Below are 26027 nucleotides of genomic sequence, written 5' to 3' on the forward strand. Positions count from 1 at the left end.
GTCTTCAATGTCATAATAGCAATATGACAACACTATTGCTTGTATCCTGCTGAAGATGGTCAAATTATTTCAATCTGATAAAAATATTGGGTTCACCTTGCCTGAAACAACATTTGGCTGCCACATTATGAATAGCTGTTTTTTGTTATTTCATGAAACATAACACTTACATTGAAGGTGCATCCAAACGGGGCCTGAGGGATATGAATTTGGAAAAATTGAATTTTCATGCCCTGGGGTACTGGCCATGAAAATCTGTGCTAGAGGTAAGCAAATTTCAATCTTGAAACCCCCTATGTTGGGGTGATAATCCCAGCCCCTGCAGGGTACAACATCTGAGTCAGGCCGCTATAGCAGACCATATGAAGCACCAACACAAGCTATGTTTGGAGGTGATCTGCAAAGCTGATATCAAGCTTTCTTTTTTTTTCCATCCCCAGGGGTGAGCTGTCCAACTATGTAGACAGTCATCTGCTGTTACATGGTACTTTCAGTTTGGAAATTAATACAATCCCAGATATCTATGATGAACTATCTTGTTTTCAACCCTGATGAGGTTGAGGCAAAAATCAAAAAAGTGAGGATTGCCAATTTCCAAAAGCAACATAACATGGCCATAGTCAATGGCTGTTCCTATTTTGATCACAAATGGCAAAACACAGTAAACGTGGCCAAGCAACAAAGGGTCCCAAGCCTGATTAATAACACAGATGAAGATTGCAAGCCAAAGTTAAACCAGGGAGACATTTGAAATAAGACTTGCAATTTTGGTTGACCAGCTTCCTCCAGAAAAAGATATTTGATGAGCTAATGCATCATTCAATTCAATCTGGAGAGTTGCTGGGTTCAGTTTGGATGATTGCTGCTCTGTTTGACTGTTGATGTTGATACTTCAGGCTCTGTAGTCCGTACCCAGTGCAGCGGTGTAGCCGCCTTTTAGTCTAGTAGGGGGAGTCCAAATTGCATCAACTTTTTAGCAAGCTGGTGTTCAAGAATTTTCTTGAACACCAACTGGAAAAAAACTTTCAAGAAGGCTTCAGGGGCCAAGTATAATGTGGCTTGGGTGCACCATTTCAACTTGGTGTTCAAGATCTGACTGGAATGCTGACTTGCAAAAGTGCATGCAAGCAACCATGGGCCAGCTATGCTGACTGTAGTGTTAGTGGGGTGTACACTGCAAGAAAAAGTGGTGCAACTGCAAGAAGTTGACATGTGAGAGTGCTGGGGAAGGTTGTGGTGCTACTCAAGCCTTTTTAATGGCTTATGTTGACCAAGCTTCAATGCACAGTCACTGTCCAATAAAAGACTTTTGAGTGCTTGGGTGGAGCCAGAACAAAGGCTACACAGAAGTATCTTGCATGTCAACTCCTGTCAGTTGTCCAAGTTTTTCTTGCAGTGGTAATGTAGCTGAATTTGGCTAACTCTTAGTGTGGCATTAGCAAAATTCCGCTGGCTCTGGGCTAACACTACGCACACAGGGCTCAAAAGAGTGTCCGCTATGCTGTGCTATAGCAGTTTTTAGGCTTTTTTTTGCTGCTAAGAGCGCTGCAGCCTAGCGTAACACAGTGTAGCGGCCTGCTAACACTACAGAAGAAAGGGGGTGCTGTTAGCGCCACTACACTAACACCAAGTAGCCCTGTAGTGGCCCACTGTTGACACAAGTTGCACCTGAAAAACTTTGAAACCCCCTGGTGTATGCATAAATCATAAATTCATAAATGTTTTTCAGTTGTATGAAATAATCATACTTGCACAATCCCTGGCATGGAAGTTTGTATGATTTTACAATTTATGCATGCATAAACCAAATTTGAAAACCATAAATGACAGGTTCAGGTACCTGCCAGTGGGTTCCAGGTGCACATTGGCCAAGAGGAAGGGGTGTCGTAGCCACCTGCCATCACACTGCGGTTAGATAAATGGATGAGCCAATTGGTTCAATCAATGCTGAAACCAATAAAATACATGTATTGGTCAATACTGTGTAATATAAAAAAAGTGGTATTGTGTATTGTATTGAAAAAATCACATGGGTGATGTGGACAGAATCCAACCACCCATCCCAGAAATATACCTGGTATCAAATTTTACCAGCGCACCAATACACACTTTTTCAATATGTATGGATTGTATTGGGCTTCAGATACAATACCAATGCGATGTATCAGATGCAAAACTAATACAATACCAGCAAATGCCAATACATGGATTGGATTGGTTGCACTTTTGCTTCAAAATATCTAAGCAGGTATGTATGCACATGGGGTCGGCTGCCTGTAGCATCCAGTAGCACCCTGTAGACTTAGTGCATTTCATTTTCTCTGCTTCTACACTACGGTAGTGGAAAATTGGATGTAGCGCACTGGCAGTGGCAATAAGGTGTGTTTGTGCTGTGCTGGGCTACATTTCAGAAAAAGCACAGATTTTTGGGAAGTGTTTGCAATTTTTCCCCTAAACCAAAAACTTGAATGTTTATCTCCAAATCACAGCCAATTAGCTGCGTTCAGTTCATTGTGTATAATTTAGTTTCAAGGGAGTTTAGCGGGTTGATGTTATAGCTAAGGCTGAAAGTCTGGAATTTTAGCAGCTCTCAGAGAATCTTTACGGGTGGCTAGTTTAGCTCACAGCTAGCTAGTTTAGCCGTCAAACTCATCTGCACTGAGCTGAGCTAAGCCTCAGCTAAATTAGCAAGAAGCTATGATTTCAGCTAAGCCTTGCTTTATCTAGTGAGAGTTAGCTCACAAGCTAGCTATCTGAGAGATTTTTAGTTTGAGAAAGAGATGCAATAGAGAGGAAGGTGACAGTCTTGATGGAAATTGAGACTGGACCAAGGAGCAAAGGTGGGTTGGGGTGGTTTGTGTTCTGACTGGATGATTTATTTCAAATCAAAGGGGCAGATTACATGTAGTTACAACTAGAGAGCCCCCTTGCAAGATCCGAAGGGGGCCTAGGAGACCAAAACAATCAAAACATCTTATGTGAGATGGAAGGAAAGATAGACACATGCTAAAGAAACATTAACATGTGGAAGACATTGTAACTTAACAGTGGAAGGAGAACATACACATCACAACCTTGTGATGGAAAGCATCAATAAATAATTTATGGACATTTATATAACATCACACACTGTGATTGAAAATGATAGAAAGACTAGACTGTGAGCAGAGAAGATGAGCCAGAATTCTGACACTATCTACCCGTACATATCACACAGCTGACACACTAATATGTTCAAATAACTCCTTCATACTTTAGTTAGTAATAGCTGCAAGTCAAACCTTGCACAAACTTAGCCCAACCAATAATGATGCTCTCAGATAAACTTGGGCCCCGTTTGGAGCCGATGTAATTGCGTGATATAATGTGGAATTTTGTGACATCTGATCAAGTTTTGGCGGACATGATCAGATGTCACATAGGATGTCAGGCAAAAAAACTCATATATCACCCGGATTATATTGGCTCCAAACAGGGCCTTGATTTGTACTAGCACAGCCAATTTTATTCATAAAACTGTGTGTTGTTGACTAACCAGTAACAGCCTCAAAAAAGAGGTCCGTAAATTATGCAAAAGGCTGAAAAAACCCCTGTTAATACTAATGTAACAGGTAGCAGTAGTGATGAGGAAATCTAGCTATGTTCCTGAAATAATTTAGGAAATATGAATTGACACACCTACCCTTGCAGGTTGCCCATGGGTGGAAAATCAGGTTTTTTTGGCAAGAATGGTGTTTCTTTACCTCTGTATAATTTTCCCTTGGAATTAAAACCTTCAAATCAAAGGATTCATGGAACACTATTTACCTGCAACAAAAATTGACCAAAAAAGCTGTGGTTTCCTGACAATTTTTCTGGATCTGTTTCAACAAGAGGACATTGTGTAAAAATGTGTATGGGTGCTAAAACACACTCTGTACTAGGATTCAAGAATGTGCCAAATCACACTGGGTTGTCAGTGTTCCATACACATTTTTACACACTTTGTTCTTGTTGACACAGGTTCAGAAAAACTTTCAGGAAATCAAAACTTATTTTGGCCAATTTTTGCTGGTAACTATTGCAGTATGAATCCAATTATCAAGCTGTACTTTACGGGGGCTGTTGGGAGTACTGGTGCAGAGAGATGATCCCTCACAGTTTGTATGCCTTATGCAGTTTTGCCATATGTACTCACAGGGCTTCAACTGTTGATCCGCGTGCTGCTTTCATGTGTTTGCTACCGCACCACGGGTTTCAACTTTCTCGGCGGGACAAAACACATTTGGATGTGTCATCCAGAAGGACTGTAGCGGCTATACGGCCCGGCCAAGCTTCCATGAAACGGACATTGCTACAGGTAGGCAGAGGTTGGGTTGATTGGTTTATTCAGCCACCCAGTTTTGATATTTGTTGCCCTCAGGTCAACTGCTTCTCTCTTGCTTCATCCTCGACTGGATTCTAACCTCTTTTGCGGATTCATCCACACCTTGACCTGCATTTGGAAATCAAGCCATGTTGTTTTTACCAATTCTATTCATAGTTGAGCTGGCCATTTTCTTCCGTTGATGCACGCAGAATGGTGGGCTGATCAAGCGTAAATGTCCATTATTTGATCTTATGATTTGAACAGATCAGCACGGGGGTTATACCTGCTCTCTCGAGACCCAGCCTCAATGTTGAACAAAGAACTCGATCTTCTCTAAAAACCGGCCAAGACTTAGCCGACTCGAATGGAGGTTGCACTTTAGTTCATCACGCCCCCTCAGAGAATGCGGCTGTCGGCCATATCGAAACGAGCGAAGGAGCGACAGAAAAGGCTGGCGATTCGATTCCAACAGACCAACTCTATCGATCAGCTGCGAGTGGCAAGGTTTCTCAATCCCCCCCAGAAGATGTCGGCCACTCTTCTTCCGAGGAGGAGAGCGGATTATCTTCGGATGATGAAGCCGGATCGTCTTCGGATGAAGAGAGCTCTAAAGAAATCACCGATGCAACCAATCTACTACCTCGCAGATCTCTTGGCCAGAATTGCCTTCTGCTCTTCGTACTCCCAACCGCTGCTACTTTGTCTTTCTGGATGCCAGTTCTCAATTTGGTATCAAAATACAAGCCTTTTCCATGATCTTTGCCACATCTACAAATCCTGCTTGTCGAATCGTTCAGGAGTAGATATCTATGGAAGACTACCCCCATATTTATTTTACAACTAGTACTGAGATACAGAATTCCCTTAACCTTTCTTCATCAGGCACCCGGTGATAATAGTTTCAGTTATTTCAATTCTGTTATCCAGCCAAGCTCCATGTTTTACTTATTTAAACAGTCAGGATCAGTACGTATCAAACAAGTTTTTATATATAATACTCCAGAGTTGTTGAGACCCATGCACCCGACAACTATCAGTCTTGCTATTGATCTTGATAGCTTGATTGACCAATTCAACTTCAATCTTCAGCATTTCACACTGATTAATTTGTGTTTTAAACAATTGATTGGCCGCGCCTGCTGAGCAAGTATCTAGCAATGGGGACTTCCATACCCTTGGAACAACATTTATATTGAGATTCTTCCAAACCTTCTCTCCTTGTGGCAATTTTGTAAATTATGGGTTGGTAAGTTGGTGGATGATCACAAACTGGAAAGCTTGGCAGTTTATGTGAAAGGGTCCTCTTTGGTTGATCGGCACGGAATTTTCCAACGAGCCGGAGATTAATCCACCTTGGCCGGTTGGTATGCACAGTCTGCACCAAAAGCAGCCGAGGAAGCATCCTCTTTGGCCGGCGGGCACAGGCTGTATGTACCAAGCCGAAGCGGCCATGGAGACTGCCAAACCCGCGGGGAGCTCTCGAAGCAGCAAAAAGTAACTTCGCCGTTTGACCTCGCCGTACGCCTTCCATTCCCGGCGGCGGAACGACGGACGAAAAACTTGGTCCCTAAGTGGTCACACGGCCGTCGCGGGACGAGGTTCCGGCCGTCCCATAGCTATGGATGGGAAATGTTTCTAGAATTTTGGATCGTATTTCCAACCCCTTATCATATAAGTAGGGCATTGTATACAAGTTCTGAAGTTTCTCATCTTCCATAAAATTCAGACCCTGAAGTATTCTGGCAACCAATTCTGATCAGAGAGCAAGAATCAGCCAAAATATGCTCAACCCCAGTGATCGGGTTGCAAGCCGTGATCACACGAAATTGATAGAGAGGTGTATTTAAGTCTTACACGAAGCTTCTGCTGGTCAGCGCCGATCAACTCAGCCACCTTGACGCCATCGACGATGATTTGAAAGGTGGGCATGGCCCGGACCCCGTGTGCGCGTGAGAACTATGTACCAGAAAGCCCAGACCGGTCGGCGGATGATCAGTTGGGGGAGAGGACGGGGTTGGCTGGCAGTGGAAGATGATTATTCAGCTGCAGCCTACTTCGAAGCCGAACGCCTTGTCGTCTACATCCACCATCAGGAACGTCAGTTCGCCCGTCTGGGACGACAGTTCTTCGAATGTCGGCGTGATGTGTTTGCACGGCTCACACCTGTGGATGAAAGAGGTCAGCTTTGGAGATATTGCCTCCCTCTTGATATTTTGGAGGGGAGTTCTCGGCGATGAGCCTCAACTGGGACGGTTTCTTGGAAGTATTTACCATGCCGCCCAGAACTCGATCACGATCGGTTTGTGGCCTAACGACTGGTGATCAGCGCATGCAGGCGCAAAAAGACCAAACGGAAAACCAAGTCAGCTTTCCTCCATGAGTTCCATTTTTCACGGATTTTCAGCTTCATAAATCCATGCTTTTCTCAAAGAAATTCCCGATCTCCTGTCCCAGCGGCATATTGATCGGGATGAATCTAAGCAAAGAGGATGAGCTGATGGAGGACCGACCAGTTCTTCGTATTGTTCACAAGATCTCAACCACGCCAACGGCATTTTTTGGAGGGCTTGACTAGATTTGAAGATAAGAGCTATCGGGGAGCGCTGGCGGAACAGGAAAATATATGTTTTTTTTTTTTCATTCAGGAGCACCCTAATATCTGTTGATGTGAGGGGTATCAAACAGGAAACAAGGACGCCAGGAGATATGGAGAGTAGCAGCTCTTTGGGCTCGTAAGGATTGGCGAGCGCTCAGAGGTAGGAAGCACACCGATCATCGTGCCCTGGAGGGCGAGGGGAGTGCACCGGGCTCTGCGGCGATGCTGAGCAAGCCGGCTGGCAGGCACGCCCAAGGTTGGCGGTGACAGTGCTGGTTTGGATGTCATCGTCGGGCTCGGATTTGGCCTGCCCCTATAACCGACACCACTCGATATTCATGGATGGATCTGTTATGTTTTGGGGAAGTCTCTGTTTGCCCGGCAAGGATATTTTTTGTCCGTCCCAGGGGAGCTGAGTCTGGTTGTGTGCGTCGGTCAGGGGGCGTTGGTGATATCTTGGTGAAAGGCTTCGTTTTGCGGGGAAAGTTTCTGTATGCACCTGAGCTGTCACACGAATCACAATTACATATTAGATATGGATGACGTAATGGGCGGAGTTCCTCCTGCCGCCAGTCCTGAGACTCCCGAACTTCCGACCATCTTCCCCCAGTTGATCGCCGGCCCAGCACGATGGACCCAGCCGAGCAGCACCGCCGACAGCGACCGGCCAGCAAGCGGCCATCCTCGAGCATGCGCCGGACGCGGCGCTCATCGGCCGAGGAAGACCTCAAGCAGCGCCGACTCAGCGGATGGGCAGTCTTCGGCCCGGCGATCGAGCAGGACGCCGACGAGCACATCCACAGGATAACCTCCCCCACCAGACCACTCACCCACGAGCCCCAGCCAACATCACCACCACCACCACCACCACTAACGCCGGCCCCGCCCCCGCCAAGCGCGGCCCACTCGAGACTCCAGGCAGCCTTCTCGAAGCTGCCGAGTACCTTCCGCAGGGACTTCCGGGTGATCCTCAAGTGCTCGATCGCCTACCTCATCGCATCCCTCTTCTCCTTCTACGACCCGCTCTCAGACCTGCTCGTCCTGCCCTTCGGCCTCGATGGCCCCTTCTCAGGCGCACACGTCGTCGCCACCATCGTCACCTACTACCGTCCAGCCGCGACCGTGGGCGGGATGATCGAGGCGAATCACCACGCTATCTGGGGCCTCTTCTGGCTCGCCGTCATCATCGGCGGCTCCACCCTCACCTCTTTCCTCATCCAAAACAGACTCATCTCCCATGCCATCGTCGTCGTCGTCTTCGTCGGCTTCGGCTACGGCTCCATGGCCTGGGTCAAACTCAAATCCCCAGGTATTCTCTCTCTCTCCATCTGCTTCCAAAAATATTCTAACTCTCTCTCTCTCTCTCTCTCCACTAGGTTTCGCCTCAACATGTAGCATGATCATCGTCATCTCATCCGTCATCATCACCAGGGAAGGCTCGATCCACTTCGGATACCTCGACTTCAAGAAGAGTCTGATCTACACCGAAATCGTCCTGATCGGCATGCTGATCAGCAACCTGACCTGTCTAGGCTTCTGGAAGGGAAGCGCCACGGACAGTCTACAAAAAGACATCAACACCACCTTAGACTCCTTTGCCACCCTGGTGGGCATGCTCACCAAGACCTTCCTGCTGGACGAGACGATCTACACGGACCAGGACCGGCTCAAGCAGGCCATCGACCGCCACGACCTCTCCTTCACCTCCCTCAAAGGATCCCTCGACGCCGCCGTCTACGAGTTCTTCGAGCCCCGCATCCAGCGCTCCCAGCACCATTACCGCGAACTCGTCGCATCCATGAACAGACTCGCTCAGCATCTCACCGGGCTCAGGAGTGGCTGCACGCTCCAGTACGAGCTCCTCGGCCCCATCCATCATCATCTGAGAGCCCGTAGGCCTACCCAGCAGGACTCGCCACCACCACCCCCACCCGGCGGCCGGCCGATCGAGGATGTCTTTATGGCCTTCTGCGAGGAAGTCGGTCCGAGCTTGAAGACCCTCATGGTAGGTCTCTCTCCCTCTCTGCAAAACTCTCACATTGAACGAACACCCGTATTGTTGGTAGGCTACCGGCGCGGCATGTCTCCATGGGATCAAGACCCCCCGGAACAATCTTCCCGTGGACCTGGAGGCGGCAAGCGACGGGATCGACAAGATCGTCCACATGAGAACACAGCTCGCCCTGGCCATCCAAGTCTTCCAGGAAAGCCACAACCTCGCCATGAAAAACCTCTACCATTCCTTCATCTCTACCGCTAACCCCGCCGCCAATCTGCCCTCTTCCTCCATCCCTCCCCCTTCCCTCGACCATTCTCATTCTCATCAACTTAACGAAGAGATCTTCGTCATCTGTTTCTTCTTATTCAACATGGTCAGTTAACAACCCTCACCGCTGAGCAGGAAGATGAATCACTAATTATTTACACGTTTAAAGGAAGAATTCATGCGAGAACTATGCCATCTCTTGGATATTTTTGTGGATATTCGGACGGATGAGGAGCTGATCCAGTACGAGTCACGACTGCGATGGCGGAGGCTACGACGGCGACTGGATCCGCGGACCTGGATGAAGAAGGGGACGTACGAGTACGCCGAGGGGCGACGGAAGCCGCGGCCGCGGCGGCAGCGGCCAAAGCTGAGTGCGTCTCCATCCCAGCCCTCCCGCCAACGCGACATCCGCTGACTCGGGGGTTTTCGTTTATGTAGCTGCGGTGTTGCCGCTGAATCCGAAGGCACAGCGCCCATTCGGCTCCGGCGAGGCACACAAGCACCAAGACCGCCAAGGCGAGCAGAACGCGTCGGCGAGCGTCTCCAGTCTGGACCGGCCCAAACGGGCACTCTACGACTTCCTGCAGAAGCTCAACGACCCGGACGCGAAGACTGCGATCAAGATCGGCGCCGGCGCCGCGCTTATGACGTTCCCGGCTTTCTGGGACCTCACGAGACCGACGTTCCATCATTATCGGGCCCAGTGGGCCGTCGTCACCGTTTGTTTCTTTCCCTTCTTTTTCTTTCTTGAGGGGACAGAGTTGAATCGGGGTTTTTGTGGTTAGTATATGATCGTCATGGCGTCGACGTTGGGCCAGGTGAGTGACTTGGCCATCTGCCAAAGGAAGCAGCCAAGAATGACTGACCCCCCTCGGGCAAAACAGACGAACTTCCTAGTGATCACGCGGATGGTGGGGACGTTGATAGGCTCGGGCGTGGCGCTGGCCGCACAGTATGCGTTCTGGCAGGACCCGGTAGTCCTCCCGCTGCTCGGCTTTATCTTCTCGCTGCCGTGCTTCTGGCTCATCGTCTCCCAGCCCGCATACGCCTCGACCGGCCGCTTCCTACTGCTCTCGTACAACCTCGTCTGCCTCTACTCCTTCAACGTCCGCGATAAAAACGCTAGTATCCTCGCTACTGCCTACAACCGGATCGTCGTAAGTCTTCTTTTTGGGGTCTGTGTGGTGCGTGGATTGCGCTGAATTTGGGAGTGCGGGATTGGTCGTAGTGCGTCTTTGTTGGCGTCTTGTTTGGGTGGGTGATTAACAGCTTCGTGTGGCCTTACAAAGCACGGCGCGAGCTGCGGAAATGTCTATCGGAGTAAGTCTCGCCCGCTCGTCCTCTTCTTTGGAAGCGATCGAACATGACGAAATCCTCGCGCGCGCAGGTTTCTCCTCGAGTCCGCATTCCTATACTCGTTCCTAGTCAAGAATTACTCGAGCAAGCCGACTGGGGCCGGGGATGAAGCCGAGGAGACGGGTGCAGCAGAGGGTGATCCGAATCTGGCATCGGAGGCAACTGAGAACTCGGCCTTGTTGCTCGGCAGTCACGCCAAGGCGCAGTTGAAGTCGCGGGTGGATGAGCTGTCGAAGATGGAGATGTTCTTACAAGTGAAGGTAAACAAGCCGACTTGAGAGTGTTTTGTTTGAAGAGTGATACTGAGAGATGGGAGGATGGATGATGACAGTTGATCCGGCTATTTGGCCTGTTATCGGCGACCCGACACGAGCCGCGGCTGAAGGGCCGATTCCCGAAAGCGCGCTACCAGACGATGTTGCAGGGCTGCCAACTGATGCTCGACATGCTGCATTCCTTACGGGCGGTGACGGTGCGGGAGGAGTGGTTCGAGCAGACGGTCCGCGAAGACTTCCTGCTGGCCGCCCGGGACGAGCACCGCGAGCTGGTCGGGAACCTCGTGCTCTTCTTCGGCCTCCTCTCCTCGTCCATCGAGCTCAAGGCCCCGCTGCCCCCTTATCTTCCTCCTGCGGCCGAGGCGCGGGCGAGACTGCTGAAGAAGATCTCCGATCGACTCGCCGCCGCTCCCGACCACAGCCACCCACACCCAGAAGCGGCGAAGAAGAGCCCACCGGATGCTCCGCCATCCGCAGACCAACCACCCCAGCCGGCCCCGCCGCCCCGCCCGCCCATCCTCGCCCGATCGACGACCCAGATGACAAGCAACAACCGGAAGATCAACTACTCGCTCTTCTTCGCCTTCATCGTTGCCATCAAACACATCCTCATCCAGCTCGAGCTCGTCGGGGCTGAGGCCCAGTCGCTGTTCGGGATCATCGGCGGGATCCGGACGCTGTCAGAGTTCGAGGAAATCTTCAACTCGCTCTGACCTCTCTCTCTTGAGGTGGGGTGTGCATATGTCTGTGTGTACCAATAGCGTGGTGGTTCTACTGTTATGGGTTGCTGTTATTTCGCATCATCATCGTCGTCAGGAATGTAATGTAATGTACAATGTGCTGTAGTGATTCGTGGGTTGTATGTAGTCATTCTGGGTAGATAGATGTGTATGTGTGTGTTTATACATGGCAATGCCCTGGTACCCCTCTGGCCAAAAGCTACGCCATAGGTGACTTGCTCGCCTGTGTATGTCTCAAGTAGTGGTGTGCCGGTCTATGCGGCGCGGGATGGGGATGGAAGTTGTCATGGGTTGCTGGGAAAGGAAAGAGGCGAGGCTGGGCCACTCGCTGGGACCGGGGCCCTCCCCGGCTGGGTGGCTGTGTCCGAGTGAACAGCAGCAGCAGCAACCATGGAAGCACGACCACGCCCAACAGCCGACGGGAGGATGCCAACCGAGAGCCACAACGACGAGACCATGGACATCGACCTCGACCTCGACATCGACGCCGAGGGAGAACTGGTCGACTCGGAAGACGAGGACCATCTGGCACTGCTCCAACACTACTCACCACCACCCCCACCACTGCCACCACCACAGGCCGAACAAGCGACTGCCATCCCGCACTCCACCCCTGACTCTCCCCAGATGGCCGGAGCACTCAAGCTGAAAAACAAGGCCACCAGGAGGACTCCCAAGACCCAGCGCCGCCACAAGCTGCTCAGCAACGCCCAGCGATCAGTCACCAAGCAGAAGCGAACCACCAACCCGAAACCGCTGGCCATCCTGATCGCCGAGCAAGAGATCTTGCAAGCCTACGAACAACAGCAGCAGCAGCAGCAGCATCAACAAACACAGAAACAGCAGGCCAGCCAGCAGCCCAGCCAGCCGCAGCCCATCTCGCCCGTCCCCCGTCCCAAGCTGGGCGTCGTAGGCGGACAACGGGCCCCGCGCGAAGGATGGTGCAGCTTCTGCTCCCGAGAGGGCGGCTTCGACGACCTCAAGGGGAACATCGTCCGCGGCGAGATCCCCATCTCGCTCATCGCCCACTCGCTCAACTCCTCCAACGACCCGAACCCCATCGACCCGCTCCCAGGCTCCTCCTCATCCCCCGCCGCTGCGCCCCGTCGCAGAGGCAAGGGCGAAATGGTCAGCTGTTGGGAATGCGGACAGAGCGGTATGTCTCTCATCCATTCCCATCAACCGTCATCCTCAAACCTCACCTTTCTTTGCTGTTGTTTTGGACCTCAGGCCATTTTAGCTGCATGGAGCTCAACAACTTGACCATCAAAAGCCACGTCAAATCCTACCCGTGGCTCTGTCTAGAATGTAGACGGTGCCATGGGTGCGACAAGAAAGGTATGCAAGATCGAGATCCCATCCATCTCAAGTCCCAGCCAGACCGACTCAACAGATACTCTCTTCCCAGGCGACAACGACCACAACATGCTGTTATGTGCAGTGTGTGATCGCGGCTGGCATGGCGAATGTCTGAATCCGCCTCTAAAAATCGTACCTTCTGGTCAGTCCCCCGAGATCGATGATAGACAGCAAGCCTGATCGGATCCACTGATCTCCCTGAACTCCACACACACACACAGGCGACTTTACATGTCCCTTCGACCACCAGTCCACCCAATGCATATCGCCGCTTCCAGACTCACTCACCCTCCCGCCTCTTTCGCCCGCCCAGCGCGCCGCCGCGAGCTTCCCGATCGCCGCCAACAACACGCCGCTCAAAGCAAATCCGACGAAAGCCAACAACAACCGGGCAACTGTCACCAAGAAACGCAAGATGAAATGCTTGCGGTCGGATGACGATGACGAGAGCTTGGGCTCTTTCGAGAAGGACGGCGCCGAGCCGACGGAGATCCGGGCGTCTAAGAAGATTACTACTGCTGGTAAACCCAGGTATAGTCAGCCGATTAAATTTGGACTTATCTGCTCACAATCCTCTTTATCTACATATTTATTCACGTCTACTTTTTTTTCGCCTAGTAGGAATGGAACCAAGGCTACAGCCAAGCGTCTTCTTACAACTTCGAGTAGTCTTTCGCCGCTGAGGAAGCAAACCTCGAGCTCTACTCTCGATCCACTCTCAATTCCAGCAGACGGATCAGATGGGAATATGGATGATGCACAAGATGAGGGCGGAGAAGGACTCTATCCAGCCAAGCAGTCGAATCCGTTCGAAGGTGTGCTCACCGAGGAGGAAGCGGCGATTGGTGATCGGATCATCTGCGAAGAGGACCTGTTAAGGTTCAAGCAAAGTCTGGAAAGGTCCAAGGTGTGTCTTGTGATGTCTCTCTCCTGGTAACTCAAAACAATCATCTAACAGGGCTCCCACACCAGGTTCGCATGGAGGCTTTGGCTTCCGAATCCGCCGAAAAGACTTCTGCCCCTTCGCCCTCTATGGCTGCAGGGCCGTCCCCATCGAGCGGCAGCCTGGAGGTTCCACGGCTAGCGGCCGTCCGGGACCGTCGAAGCGGCGTGCCTGGCACAAGTCCATCCAGAGGAGGACGGATGACGCCGACAGTCTCTACGCCCGAGATCGAGGTGGATGAAGTCTCCTCGAACTCATCCACCCATCCCGAAGAACCTGTCAAGAAGAAAGACCAGCCAATCAGGAAGAGCAGAAGGGGGGAAGTCCAACCGACCAGCATCATCAAGTCGATCCGCTTCGGAGAGTACGAGATCGACGTGTGGTATCAGGCGCCCTACCCGGAAGAGTACTCGAAGCTGCCCGACGGGAGACTGTGGATCTGTGAGCGATGTCTGAAGTACTTCAAGACCGAGTTCGAGATCTCGCGACACCGGATGAAGTGCAAGAACTTCTACCCCCCGGGGGACGAGATCTACCGGGATAACGACGAGTCGCATGGGGTGCGGATCCAGATCTTCGAAGTGGACGGACGGAAGAACAAGATGTATTGCCAGAACCTCTGTCTCCTGTCGAAGATGTTCCTCGACCACAAGACGCTCTACTACGACGTCGACCCCTTCCTCTTCTACGTCATCACCCAGACCCCTATCTCTCCCACGTCCGACTCCTCTGCGCCCGCTGATCCCCGCTGCCAGTTCGTCGGCTACTTCTCCAAGGAAAAACGCAGCCCTACTAACAACGTTAGTTGTATTATGACCCTTCCTGTCCTTCAAAGGAAGGGCTGGGGTAACTTGTTGATCGACTTTAGTGAGTTTTCCTATTCTTACGGAGCGGGTTCCACGCGTCGGGAGATCCTTACATTTTGGGTTTCTCGCAGGTTATTTATTGTCGAAGAAGGAGAAAAGAGTAGGGACGCCAGAGAAGCCGTTGTCGGATCTAGGTCTGCTGAGTTACCGCAACTACTGGACCCTAACGATTGCGAAGTTCCTCCTGAAGAGTGATCCGAAGGACCAAGTGACGCTGGAAGACATCGCGAACGAGACGTCGATATCGCTGCTGGATGTGTACTACACGTGTCGACACAAGCGGTGGATCGAGGACGTGAATCCGACGCCGGTCTCCACGGCGCCCGTCGCGGCGGCAGCGCACACGCCGGCGCCGAAGCGGAAGTCGCACAACTGGAACGGGCGGCGGAAGGTGCCGGCGCCGGGGACGACGATAGTGCACCAGGGATCTCCAGGGGTGGTGGGGGAGAACCAGGGGCCGCAAGCGGGCGGCGGGGCTGAGAAGGGGACGGGGGGCGGGCCGAAGCTGGTCAGTGAGCGGGAGATCCCGAAGCACTATCGGATCGTCTGGACGCCTAGCGAGGTGGGCGAGCTCGTCGACAGGGCCGCCCAGAAGGGGCTGCTCCGGCTGCGCCCGGACAAGCTCCGCTGGTCGCCCTTCCTCGCCGCCCGGGCCAACAGTCTCTCCATCGACATCAGCCCCATCGCCATCCCCCTCGTCCCCGACACCGACCCTTACCTCCCCCCGGCCTCCTCCATCATCGCCCCTTCGTCCGCCATCCGCGCCGGCCCCAGTCGCCCCTCCGTCGTCGACCTCGCCCGCAATAAGCTGCTTCTCGAACGCACGAATAGACTCACTCTCCCCGCCGACGCCGCCTCGCTCGGACCCCAGATACCGATCCATTCGCTCTCCCTGCAGCCGCTCCAATCGTCCATCAACTCTTAGCCTCCCCCCTCCCCTCTCTCTTCTTGACGCCCAACCGCTTTTTTGCTTTTTACGGCTGGAAACGGTCTCTCATAGAACGCAGTCGTCGTTTCCGGTCCAGGAACAGACCATCATCCGATTAATTGTGCATACTCCAGTCCTTTTCTTCTTGTTTATATAGTATATGTTGTTGTTGTGTTGTGTTGTGTTGGGCCAGAAGAGTTTGGTTTGGTTTGGTTTCCTCTTTTTTGGTAGTCTGTTTGTGTTCTGCATGTATAGTTCGGTTCGAAGTTTAATACTCATAGTGGTCTCCCCTCGCGACTTTTGTAGCCCCGATTTTGGCCTGTGAATGTTTATTGCAAGTTTTTTGGACGTTTGTTTGTCTTGAAGCTACATCACTTTCTCGGAGTCCTTCCCTCCAAGCCGCGCAATGCCACGGCTGGTTTGCCAGCTCTCGGAGCGACAGCTTCACACGCGGCTGAGCTTTCTTAAGCCGGGTTTTTTATAGCCTCCATACAAACATTATGGCTAGTTTTCAAACAAAGAGTGAAGGTTACAAGTGATAGAGACTGAAAATTACAAGAGACGAAAAAAGCAACAAAAGAAGAAAGTGTGAACATTGTGATTGGCAGACGACAAAGGAAAAAGAGACAAAGGATTGTGCACTGTGCAGCTTTGTCTGCCCCACAGATCAGGGGAATGCATTGAGTAACGGCTGTGGGGAGCTCAACATTTGTGCTGCAAGAAGCAAGGAGATCCAGTTTCAGCCAAAAAGTATGCTTGTAAAATGGTTATCATTATTATTAGGATTTTGTTTATTATTAGGTTTTTGGTTGATTCAACAAGGATGCTGCGGACTACAAGTCATGGAGAGAACATGAGGATTGAAAGAGAGAGAAAAAAAAAAACAAGGGGATCATGAGAGAGAAGCGGGGGAAGATCAGTAGTAGCCAGTGGTGGGGTTGGTGTTTGAGATGGGCAAACTGGCGAGGGGCGCGTTAACAGTGTCAGTAACTGATCCAACAACAGGCAGGTTACCGGATAGAACTGGGGCGACCAATGTGGATGGGTTGACAGGAAGAGAGCTCAAGGGGGATCCGGAGGTTCCGGTGCCGGCGAGGGGTAGGTTCGAGAGGACCGGGCTGACCAGGGTGGATGGGTCAACAGGAAGCGAGCTCAAGGGAGATCCGGAAGTGCCGTCCCCGCCTAATGGGTTCGAGATGACACGATTGACCAAGTTTGCCGGGTCGAGAGGGAGAGAGCTCAACGGGGCTGCAGGAATCACGTTGCCGACGGATTGAGCTACCGGCAAGTTTGACAGAATCGGGCTGACTATGGCAGTTGGGTCAACTGGTAGAGCGTTCAAGGGGCTTCCGGCACCGGCTCCGACTGGCAAGGTTGAGAGGACCGGGCTGGCCAGGGTGGTGGGGTCGACTGGAAGGGAGCTCAAGGGAGAGCTTCCGGTACCAGCTAATGGCAAGTTGGAGAGGACCGGGCTGACCAGGGTGGAGGGGTCGACTGGGAGGGAGCTCAAGGGAGATTCAGCGCTTCCGGCACCGCCTAATGGCAAGTTCGAGAGGACCGGGCTGACCAGGGTGGTGGGGTCAACAGGAAGCGAGCTCAAGGGAGATGCGGAAGTGCCGTCCCCGCCTAATGGGTTCGAGATGACACGATTGACCAGGTTTGCCGGGTCGAGAGGGAGAGAGCTCAACGGGGCTCCAGGAATCACGTTGCCGACGGATTGAGCTACCGGCAAGTTGGACAGAATCGGGCTGACTAGGGTAGTTGGGTCAACTGGTAGAGCATTCAAGGGGCTTCCGGACCCGGCTCCGACTGGCAAGCTTGAGAGGACCGGGCTGACCAGGGTGGAGGGGTCGACTGGGAGGGAGCTCAAGGGAGAGCTTCCGGTACCAGCTAATGGCAAGTTGGAGAGGACCGGGCCCACCAGGGTGGAGGGGTCGACTGGGAGGGAGCTCAAGGGAGATCCAGAGCTTCCGGCACCGCCTAATGGCAAGTTTGAGAGGACCGGGCTGACCAGGGTGGAGGGGTCAACAGGAAGCGAGCTCAAGGGAGATCCGGAAGTGCCGTCCCCGCCTAATGGGTTCGAGATGACACGATTGACCAAGTTTGCCGGGTCGAGAGGGAGAGAGCTCAACGGGGCTCCAGGAATCACGCTGCCAACAGATTGGGGTCCTGGCAAGTTGGATAGGATTGGGCTCACCAAACCAGTTGGGTTGGTGAGGGAGTCCAAAGGCGTTCCGGGGCCTTGGGTGTAGCCGTTTGACTGGCCCACAGGCAGGTTGGAAAGGATCGGGTTGACCAGAGTGGAGGGGTCTACCGGGAGAGAGCTCAGGGGAGATCCGGAGCTTCCGTCACCGATTGGCAAGTTGGAGATGACTCGATTGGCCAAGTTAGCAGGGTCAACTGGCAGAGAACTCAAGGCGGATCCGGGGATGATGTTGCTAGCTGATTGGCCAGCAGGCAAGTTGGAGATAACTGGGTTAACCAAGGTGGATGGGTCGAGAGGAAGGGAGCTCAAGGGGGATCCGGCGTTCCCGTCGCCGACAACCGGCAAGCCGGAGAGGATGGGGCTCGCCAGAGTCGAGGGGTCGACGGGAAGAGAGCCTATGGGAGATTGGCCGACGGGCAAGTTGGAGAAGACGCGGTTGACTACATCGGTCGGGTCTGATACTGGGAGAGCGCTTGCAACACCCCCTACTGGAAGACTTGAAACGATGGGACTGATAATGCTGGTTAGGTCAGAAGGAACAGGCACTGGAAGGCCGCTGTCGGAACCACCGGGGTTTCCGCCAACGATTGGGAGAGGAAGGGTGGACAAGTTCGGGGTGATGCTGGCGAGATTAGGGAGAGTGGAAGGGATTAAGTTGCTGGCTTGTCTCGAGCCGCCAACAGGTAAGCTGGAGAGTAAGGAAGATGGGTCTTGGGCGACATTTGGGATGGTCGAGTCAATGGTGTTGGTCACTTGGGACAGAGGGAGGACATCTCCGTAGCTGCCATCACCGGCGATTGGCAACTGGTGGATGACTGGGGTGACTAGGTGCGACGGTGCTGAGAGGGGGCTGGAGGTTGTGGAAGACACGACGTCGCTCGGGACATGGACCGGAAGCTGATGGGTGACATCCTCACGGAAGTGCTCAACAGCTCTGAGGAGCGCCTCAGCAGGCTGGGGGGCGTGCGATTCGGCCTCGGCTGGAACCTCGTGAGTGGCGTTGTGTGCGACGGGCTTGATGAGGAAGGTGAGCTTGTCGAGCGGCGAGCCGTGATTGGGGTCGGAAGGAGCCGGCCGGGTGTAGCCGTCCCGGTCAGAGGCTTGGGCTCCGGGGATGATAGTCCGGAAGGCCGATTTGGAAGAGCCGGGCCGGGCGGCCGATCCGCCGTGGACACTGGAGTGGACACGGCCGACGGCATCGTCGGAGTCTGGCTTTTTATCTGCAGGGGTATCGTCCTCCTCCTTCGTCGAGTTCATGTCACCACGCTCAGCCGGTGCTCTCTTCGCAAGGACTGGAGTGGAGATGTTTATCTGGGAGCCATGAGGCGCAACGACACGGGCTTCAGAGAGGTTCGCTGAACGGAGGGAAAGGCGAGAAGACGGTTAGTAAGAGCTTCAGAACCGACAGAACCGAGGGCCCAAAACTCACCATTCAGGGCGATCAGTCCAGCAACAACATAAGCGATACGCATCTTGGATGGTTGGTATTTTTTAACGGAAGGTGATCAACAGATTAAGAGGGTGGTTGGGGGAAATTAGAAGCTCTGGGGTGGAACAGTTGTGGGATGGTGGGTAAGGAGCATTTAGCGGAGCTCGTGGCCTGACTATTTATAGAAAACACTGGTGGCCTGGCTTGCCTCTCAGCCCGTACCATCTCTGCCCTCCATCCTGCCGGTGATCGCTTGCAACATGGACTGCTTGTTGACTTGATAGGGGATGGCTTGTTGGATCTCAGGCGGGCCCGGTCTGAGACGCCTGGACTCAGGGCCGAGCAGGCTGGATTGAATCCACCAAATGGCTTGCAATGCGCACATGCCCTATCAGGGCCGAGTAGACTCTATGCAAATGACAGCTCGGACCGGGATCCTGCCTGCCATTTCCTGCCCTCAAGCCTCAGCGATTCGCCGCTGCTCGTTCCTTGCGTGCTCAGATGCACGGTGCCTCTGGGAGAAGCAGCTTCGCTCCTGAGGCTGCACTTCTGCTAACTACGCCGGAGCTCGACGTGGGTGCTGGGCCCAAAATTGGGATCCTGCTCCGGGACCTAGGGGTGGTAAGCTAACAAGATGCTTCTGCCGATTGGTCCATAGAATATCGAGGTTTGTATGAGCCCCTAATCGGACAAGCTGCCATTTTCCTATTAACACGCGTCCTTGCGATATAAACTATCCGGCCAATCTTGCGACTCGGAAGGAGAAGAGTTCGTTAGCGGTGGCACCGACCAAGACACTCACAAGCGCTGAGAGTGGCTTGCGAGTCCGTGCAGCCTGTACTTTGCCGCCCAAGTTTGGCGCGGCAGGGTCAGCGGCGACTGTCACCAGCCCCTGAAGCAATGTTTCAAGCCAGGGGAGGAGGGAAGCATTCCGACATGAATAAATATGGACAGTTGCAAAACCCAACATCACCTCGGAAGGGTGCAAGAGTGAATTTTGAAATCATGAAAACATAATTTATGAGCAATCGCAAAGCAGAAGTTACAATGAGTATAGGTCAACAATAATTGAGTTGGATACAAGAGAAATGAACAGACGCGCTCTTTTTGAACAAGATTAAAACAAGGCGCTGAGAGATTTAGAGATGGAGTAAGAGAATCAATGCCTTGAGAGAAACATAACAACCTGCTTGTCGTCGATGTGGGGTGCCTTGGCGTCCTTGGGGTGGGTGTTCTTTTCGTTGCAAGTGCTCAAGATGCTGTTGACAGCCTTCTGGAGGATGTGGTCCGGGCTATGTCGAGTAAAATAGTCATGGTGAGCTGTCTGGGGACTTTGAGGTAGATGAAGGCTGGGAATGCCTACATTTCCTTTGCGACCACTTTTTCCTTGGAACTGTGGAGTGACAACTGGAACAAGAAAAGCAAACTCGTAAGGAGAGGGTCTCTCGAGCGCGCGACCAGCAGTGTCACAGCGGTGCTTACTTGGCAGCTTCCACTGGAAGCAGAGTGTAAGCTCTTCTCACGCAAAGTTTGAGCGGCCCTGTTAGAAACAAGGGAACAAGGTCAGTTGATACTGATACAGTGAGATAAAGGGCAATGGTCGGCGTACTTCAAACATTGAGATTTGGAGAACACCTCAGAGACGCCTTTGTTGCTGGTGCATGTAACACTGTCGGCGGAGTGTCGACGCAAGAGGTGCTCGGCATCGAGGTGAATAGCCCGACGACTGACGGAGAGCGCTTCCTGCTCGGAGGCCTTTGCGAAGAAGCCGCCCATGCCGAGCGCCATGTTCATCGGGAACACCGCGCCCCCGAAGCAGGCGCCGCCCATCGACCAGGCCAAACTGTTGATCCATGGGGATCCAAACATGCCTAGTCCCATCCCGCCCAACGAGTAAAAGCTGTTGGACATCCCGCTGAATCCGCCAAGCCATTTGGCATCCACGTCTTCGTTCTTCGCTCCGCTTACTTCTTCGGCGCGCGAAGCGGCGACGAGCACGGAGAGGAGGGTGATCAGGTAGGCTAAGGAGACCATCTTGGATTCTCACGGAGTGGGTTTTTTTGGGGGGGAGTTTGAGTGGGTAAGGCTGGTGTTGATTGGTGAGGCTGGCAGTGGAGTGTAGGTGCGATGGATTGGATGATGAGGGGAGAGACATTGTGGTCAACAACGCGCCCGCTTTATAGCTTCAGTCGGTGCAGCTTTTTTTGGCAAGGCTCTGTGATCCACGCCGGGGAAGCAAGTCTACTTGCTGATGATCGAACCCGGAGTAACTTTCATATCGCGGGAATTTTCTACATCAAAGGGTGTGAGAAACGGCATGAGGCCAGTCGGTAGATAAAAGATGTTCTTTCCGGCCACACATAACTTTCCCTCGGTTACATCTACTGACGGAAGCCCATCGGTGAACAACACCCATCACCCAAAACGTGCTGAGTGCAATTCCTTGCCCGCGGAAGTCGCCGGGCGAGACAAAGCCTGGAAATCTGGATAACATCGCTGGCATAGATGTCCTGCACAGTTCCCATCCCCAGGCCGCTAGAATAATCGTGATCTAATCCGAGGGCTCAATGAGATCAAGGAGATGCCGGTGGCGCATAGTGGAACAAGACGCCGGTTTTGGAGCCGTCGCCGGTTTTCCTCAAAAGGGGTTTTCATGGCAGGTGATCTTCAAGAGAGTCCCGGCTCCATGCCGGCGCCAGCCCACTGTCGGCAGATCTCCGTTCCGTTGTAGGTGTGTAAACTCCAAACCTGGAGTATGGTGGGGCGGAGATGGGAGCCGGGGAGGAAGGGTTTTTCATTCTTGACACTCTCAGTTACAACCGAGTAAGAGTCGAATGCTCTACCAACAACACGGCGTACCCTGTACACGCTTGGTATCTTGACCACCTCCGCGAGTTATGCCACATTAAGATGCAATTCTACGTGGCATGTAGGCTGTAGCGCTCCACTGATCCAGAGAAAGGTGCCGGCGCCAGCCCACTGTCGGCAGATCTCCGTTCCGCTGTAGGTGTGCAAACTCCAAACCTGGAGTATGGTGGGGCGGAGATGGGAGCCGGGGAGGAAGGGTTTTTCATTCTTGACACTCTCAGTTACAACCGAGTAAGAGTCGAATGCTCTACCAATAACACGGCGTACCCTGCACACGCTTGGTATCTTGACCACCTCCGCGAGTTATGCCATAAGATGCAATTCTACGTGGCATGTAGGCTGTAGCGCTCCACTGATCCAGAGAAAGGCAGAGTCTCCCAGGGCAGAACTTCACACCCGTTTTTATTTGAGCAGGCGAGTTATCATAGTGAAGCGTCGAAACTGCTTGAGCTCAGAATCGCGAAGATGTGTCTGCTCTGCTTGGTTTTGATGACAGCGGACGAGATTGTAAATGAAAGAGATTCATTTCAGATTTTCTACAAAGTGACAACCCGACTGGTCGATGCGCATGGAGCCAAAGTATAACACAAGCTTTTTTTATTCGTTCGAGTCTGATTGGTAATGTCTCATGCGGCAAAATTTCTTCCCGGTGCCGTAGTTTAGTTCGTAGTGATTTCATGTATGAAAGTTACAAGTCTTTCGGGTCGGATCATCAAAGGCCGAGTGTCTCGTTTATGGCCTTGATCGAAGGCATCAAGAAGTATTCTCCGCTGGGAATCGTCAGAGCAGTGGAGGGTCCCATCAGCGAGTCAAAAGCGGAATAGTCATTTAAATTTCGCTGAAGTGGACTCTTTCCGGGATGTCGACTCACCCAAGAGGCACGATAAATGGCTGAAAGGCAGTCAACGTGTTGTTAGGATCGGTATTCCCTCCTGGGAGCTGTTTTGTTAAATATATAGCTAACAAGAAATCAATAACATCCCCCCCCCTAAAAAAACAATTCTTTGACAAATGACTGACCAATGGGATAATGTTTTGGGCGGTTCGTGGCGACTCATCGCTGATTTGCCCGACCAATAAGTCCAATCCAGCGGTTACATTGGCAGCCGGTTGTTGTGGGAAGCGAGGGTTATTACACCATGCCTATTGGAAGCTCAACAAAAAGATATTAAAAGCAGAAATACTTTGATCAAAAACTGGAAGGAAAGCATAGTCAATGCGTACCCTCTGAACAAATTGGAACCCGTCCGCTATTTCGCTCTGATAAGCAACAAATAACAATCCTCGGTTTTCTTTCGTTTTCATCTCGTTTGTCTCTTGCTCTGTGACCTCGGGACCTATCCAAGCGCGACACAAGCTGATGTTCAACTACTATCCTAATGGCTGCTTGGTTTTAGAAAGGCAAACCATAGGGAATTCCATTTCTAATCATCAGGTGAGGCGACGTGGTTTTCTGGACGTCTGCACCGGCTCGAGAACCATTGCGAGGGTTGGTTTTTCTGCCCTCAAAAAAGGACAACAGGTCAAACAATTTCGACAATGTGATGTGGAGCTTATTCAATTGTGGAGAGAGCATGGTACCTGAGATGAGAAGCATAGGTTCATCTGAATAGTCAAAATCTTGTGCCGTTTCCAGTTCCGGATTATCCTCATTCGGAGACAAGCTAAGAGGAGCTCCTGAAGGAGGAAACGAACGTCAATAGAGCATTTGCTAGGGGAGTGGAAACGTAAAGACAAACGCGCCTGACTTCCATCTGCCCACGATCCTAGCGCCAATGAAATCGCCAGATACGTTCAGGTGTCTGAAACTTTGAGCAGCCTCGTCGCAGAAGCTCTGGAACTCCGGCACAAGTTGTTGGAGTTCTCTGAATGCCATAAACGACCCGTCTTTGATCCACGCCTGGTTGGGATCCAGGACACTGCTGTTCCCAGCCGATGTGGGCTGGCCGAGTAGAATCACCCCCGGTTCAACTATTCCTGCCCTTTTATCTTCTGGTTGGGCGTTAATACCTTCAATCTTCGGCGTCGAAATCGAGTCCTTTTCATGTTGGTAATCCCTAGTCAGCGAGTCCACTACATTTTCAGAAGGAATGAGGAGAACACCCAACCTTGAAGCCGAAGTGCTCATGACCAAACTGGTCGCCAGGTCTGACATTTCCTTGACGAACAAAAGAATTCGACAAGTATCCGCCGAACATCTTGCCAAGCTGGTTCATTTTCCGATCAAGCAAATTCGAGTTCGGAGCAGTGACCAGGATGACGAAATCGATCGTGTTAACTTCATCCAAGAAATCCTCAGACCAAGTTTTTAATTTTTTGGTTGCTTGGTCGACCGGATCCCCCAAGTTTCTCAGCGCATCAACTTTCTGTCCTTTCGAGAATACTTCATTCTTTCCCGTCGGAATCTGCTCTGTCTTGAGGCCCAACCTCTTCAATCCCTCATAGGAGAATCCAAGATTGACATGCGTAATAGGCAACATTCTTTTTACTTCGCCATCTGTCCGGTTTCGCCGATAGCTATCTATATCATTTTGAGCGTCAATCACTCCCTGTGTCGTGGTGATCAACGGAAGTAATCCGGTTTTCAAATCTTTTCGAAAACTTTCGATCGATCCTTGTTCTGATTTTAACGTGCAAAACCAGAAAGCTTCGTAGCGTTTTTGTAACCCTAGGATAATGTCGCCTTGGACGTTTGTCAAGTCGACCCTATAGAGGAAAATGAATGTGTCCCACAGCAAGATTCAAATCAGCATGGTAGAAATGAGCGTGTCAAGGGTGGGTTATATAACATTCTCATGTTGTGGAATGCATCATGGCATTTCGCTCAATGTACTGCGAATCGCAAAGTGGGCGGAATCGCATAGCCAGCAGAGCTTGCAGATCGAATTACGCCAATCGCCAAATCTGAAATGGAAGAAGAAGCTCAAGAGCCTGAGGATGGAGCTTACTGGGTAGACGATGTGTCGGCTTTGGTGGGTTGAGTGCTCAAAAGGCTGAACCAAAGGAGCAGCAAAACACTGGAGAATGAAAGTGATGAAGGTGGCATTTTTTTGCGTTACTTTTCCTGTCTACTTCGTGAAAGAACGTAGTCCGGTGTTTTTCTGCTTAAGAACAGGGATGGCCCTTTGCACCAAAAATCTCTGAAGGAGATCTGGAGATAAGCGATGTACAACGATTAACATCCGCACGAAGGAAGTCGGCAGATTAAGTGCGGCAAGGGGAAGGGGCAATGGGAAGATCACACTGATCATCCTACTCAACCAGGGCATACCACCCCTTTCCCAGTCAGAACATTTTGTCTTCTGGTTGAGGAAGAACGGGGCGGCGTGGGTCTGGAAAGCCGAAACTCTGACTTATTCTGGAGAACCTCGGTGGAATCATGCTCAAGTCGGACTGGGCGTGTCAGGCAGCCGCGTGCCCTCTCCAAAGGGTGTGAAAGCCGCGATCCATGCACAAAAAGGTTTACACCAAAGCTCCGAAGGGTTCGATTCAGGCTTGGCAATAACTGACGTTGTCATTGGTCTAGCGGATATGCAGTCTGCGCCCTTGAACCCCAATGTGGCGATGGGCAACTTGGCGCCAAACACAAAAAGATTTAAACCACGTCTTCATTGGGGGACGGGTCGCTGGTAGGCCAAGTCAGTGGTAGGTCGTCGGTTTTCCCGACTGCCGGTCGACCTGAAGGTTTATTCAATACCACAATGCTAGAGCAGACGCGGAAGCTCAGCTTCACGGGCCCAAGAGCACGTCCGTGTCAGGACCCGGCAGAGCCACTTTGTTGCATCAGAGTGATATGCATCCTGCCAGGTTTTTGCAAAGGACCTCATGGCGAAATACCCGTTTT

At 51.9% G+C, this 26027-nt stretch overlaps 6 protein-coding genes across 6 annotated transcripts; 3 read left to right on the forward strand and 3 right to left on the reverse strand.

Moving 5' to 3' along the window:
- Positions 1–4494: 4494 nt before the first annotated feature.
- PtA15_11A142 (uncharacterized protein) lies at positions 4495–5104 on the forward strand (the record flags this gene model as incomplete). The annotated part of the gene is made up of 2 exons (XM_053161021.1): positions 4495–4521; positions 4613–5104. 2 exons carry the CDS (start codon positions 4495–4497, stop codon positions 5102–5104), a joined length of 519 nt encoding a protein of 172 aa, XP_053025009.1.
- A 587-nt stretch (positions 5105–5691) lies between these two features.
- PtA15_11A143 (uncharacterized protein) lies at positions 5692–7232 on the reverse strand (the record flags this gene model as incomplete). Its single annotated transcript, XM_053161022.1, has 6 exons — positions 5692–5964; positions 6203–6304; positions 6403–6511; positions 6620–6663; positions 6859–6951; positions 7032–7232. 6 exons carry the CDS (start codon positions 7230–7232, stop codon positions 5692–5694), a joined length of 822 nt encoding a protein of 273 aa, XP_053025010.1.
- Positions 7233–7574: 342 nt separating this feature from the next.
- On the forward strand, positions 7575–11557 carry PtA15_11A144 (uncharacterized protein; the record flags this gene model as incomplete). The annotated part of the gene is made up of 11 exons (XM_053161023.1): positions 7575–7735; positions 7841–8136; positions 8381–8949; positions 9011–9316; positions 9380–9584; positions 9652–9932; positions 9999–10031; positions 10098–10370; positions 10442–10533; positions 10601–10829; positions 10901–11557. 11 exons carry the CDS (start codon positions 7575–7577, stop codon positions 11555–11557), a joined length of 3102 nt encoding a protein of 1033 aa, XP_053025011.1.
- Positions 11558–12211: 654 nt separating this feature from the next.
- PtA15_11A145 (uncharacterized protein) lies at positions 12212–15677 on the forward strand (the record flags this gene model as incomplete). Its single annotated transcript, XM_053161024.1, has 8 exons — positions 12212–12376; positions 12485–12740; positions 12815–12922; positions 12993–13085; positions 13165–13474; positions 13565–13850; positions 13916–14753; positions 14824–15677. 8 exons carry the CDS (start codon positions 12212–12214, stop codon positions 15675–15677), a joined length of 2910 nt encoding a protein of 969 aa, XP_053025012.1.
- Positions 15678–16596: 919 nt separating this feature from the next.
- On the reverse strand, positions 16597–19358 carry PtA15_11A146 (uncharacterized protein; the record flags this gene model as incomplete). The annotated part of the gene is made up of 2 exons (XM_053161025.1): positions 16597–19241; positions 19316–19358. The coding sequence occupies 2 exons, from the start codon at positions 19356–19358 to the stop codon at positions 16597–16599; spliced, it is 2688 nt and encodes an 895-aa protein (XP_053025013.1).
- A 3537-nt stretch (positions 19359–22895) lies between these two features.
- On the reverse strand, positions 22896–25229 carry PtA15_11A147 (uncharacterized protein; the record flags this gene model as incomplete). The annotated part of the gene is made up of 9 exons (XM_053161026.1): positions 22896–22953; positions 23055–23122; positions 23204–23326; positions 23408–23520; positions 23591–23644; positions 23765–23860; positions 23927–24221; positions 24292–24889; positions 25132–25229. 9 exons carry the CDS (start codon positions 25227–25229, stop codon positions 22896–22898), a joined length of 1503 nt encoding a protein of 500 aa, XP_053025014.1.
- Positions 25230–26027: the final 798 nt, after the last annotated feature.

The sequence above is a fragment of the Puccinia triticina genome, chromosome 11A, assembly GCF_026914185.1.
Source record: "Puccinia triticina chromosome 11A, complete sequence".
NCBI classification, from domain to species: domain Eukaryota; kingdom Fungi; phylum Basidiomycota; class Pucciniomycetes; order Pucciniales; family Pucciniaceae; genus Puccinia; species Puccinia triticina.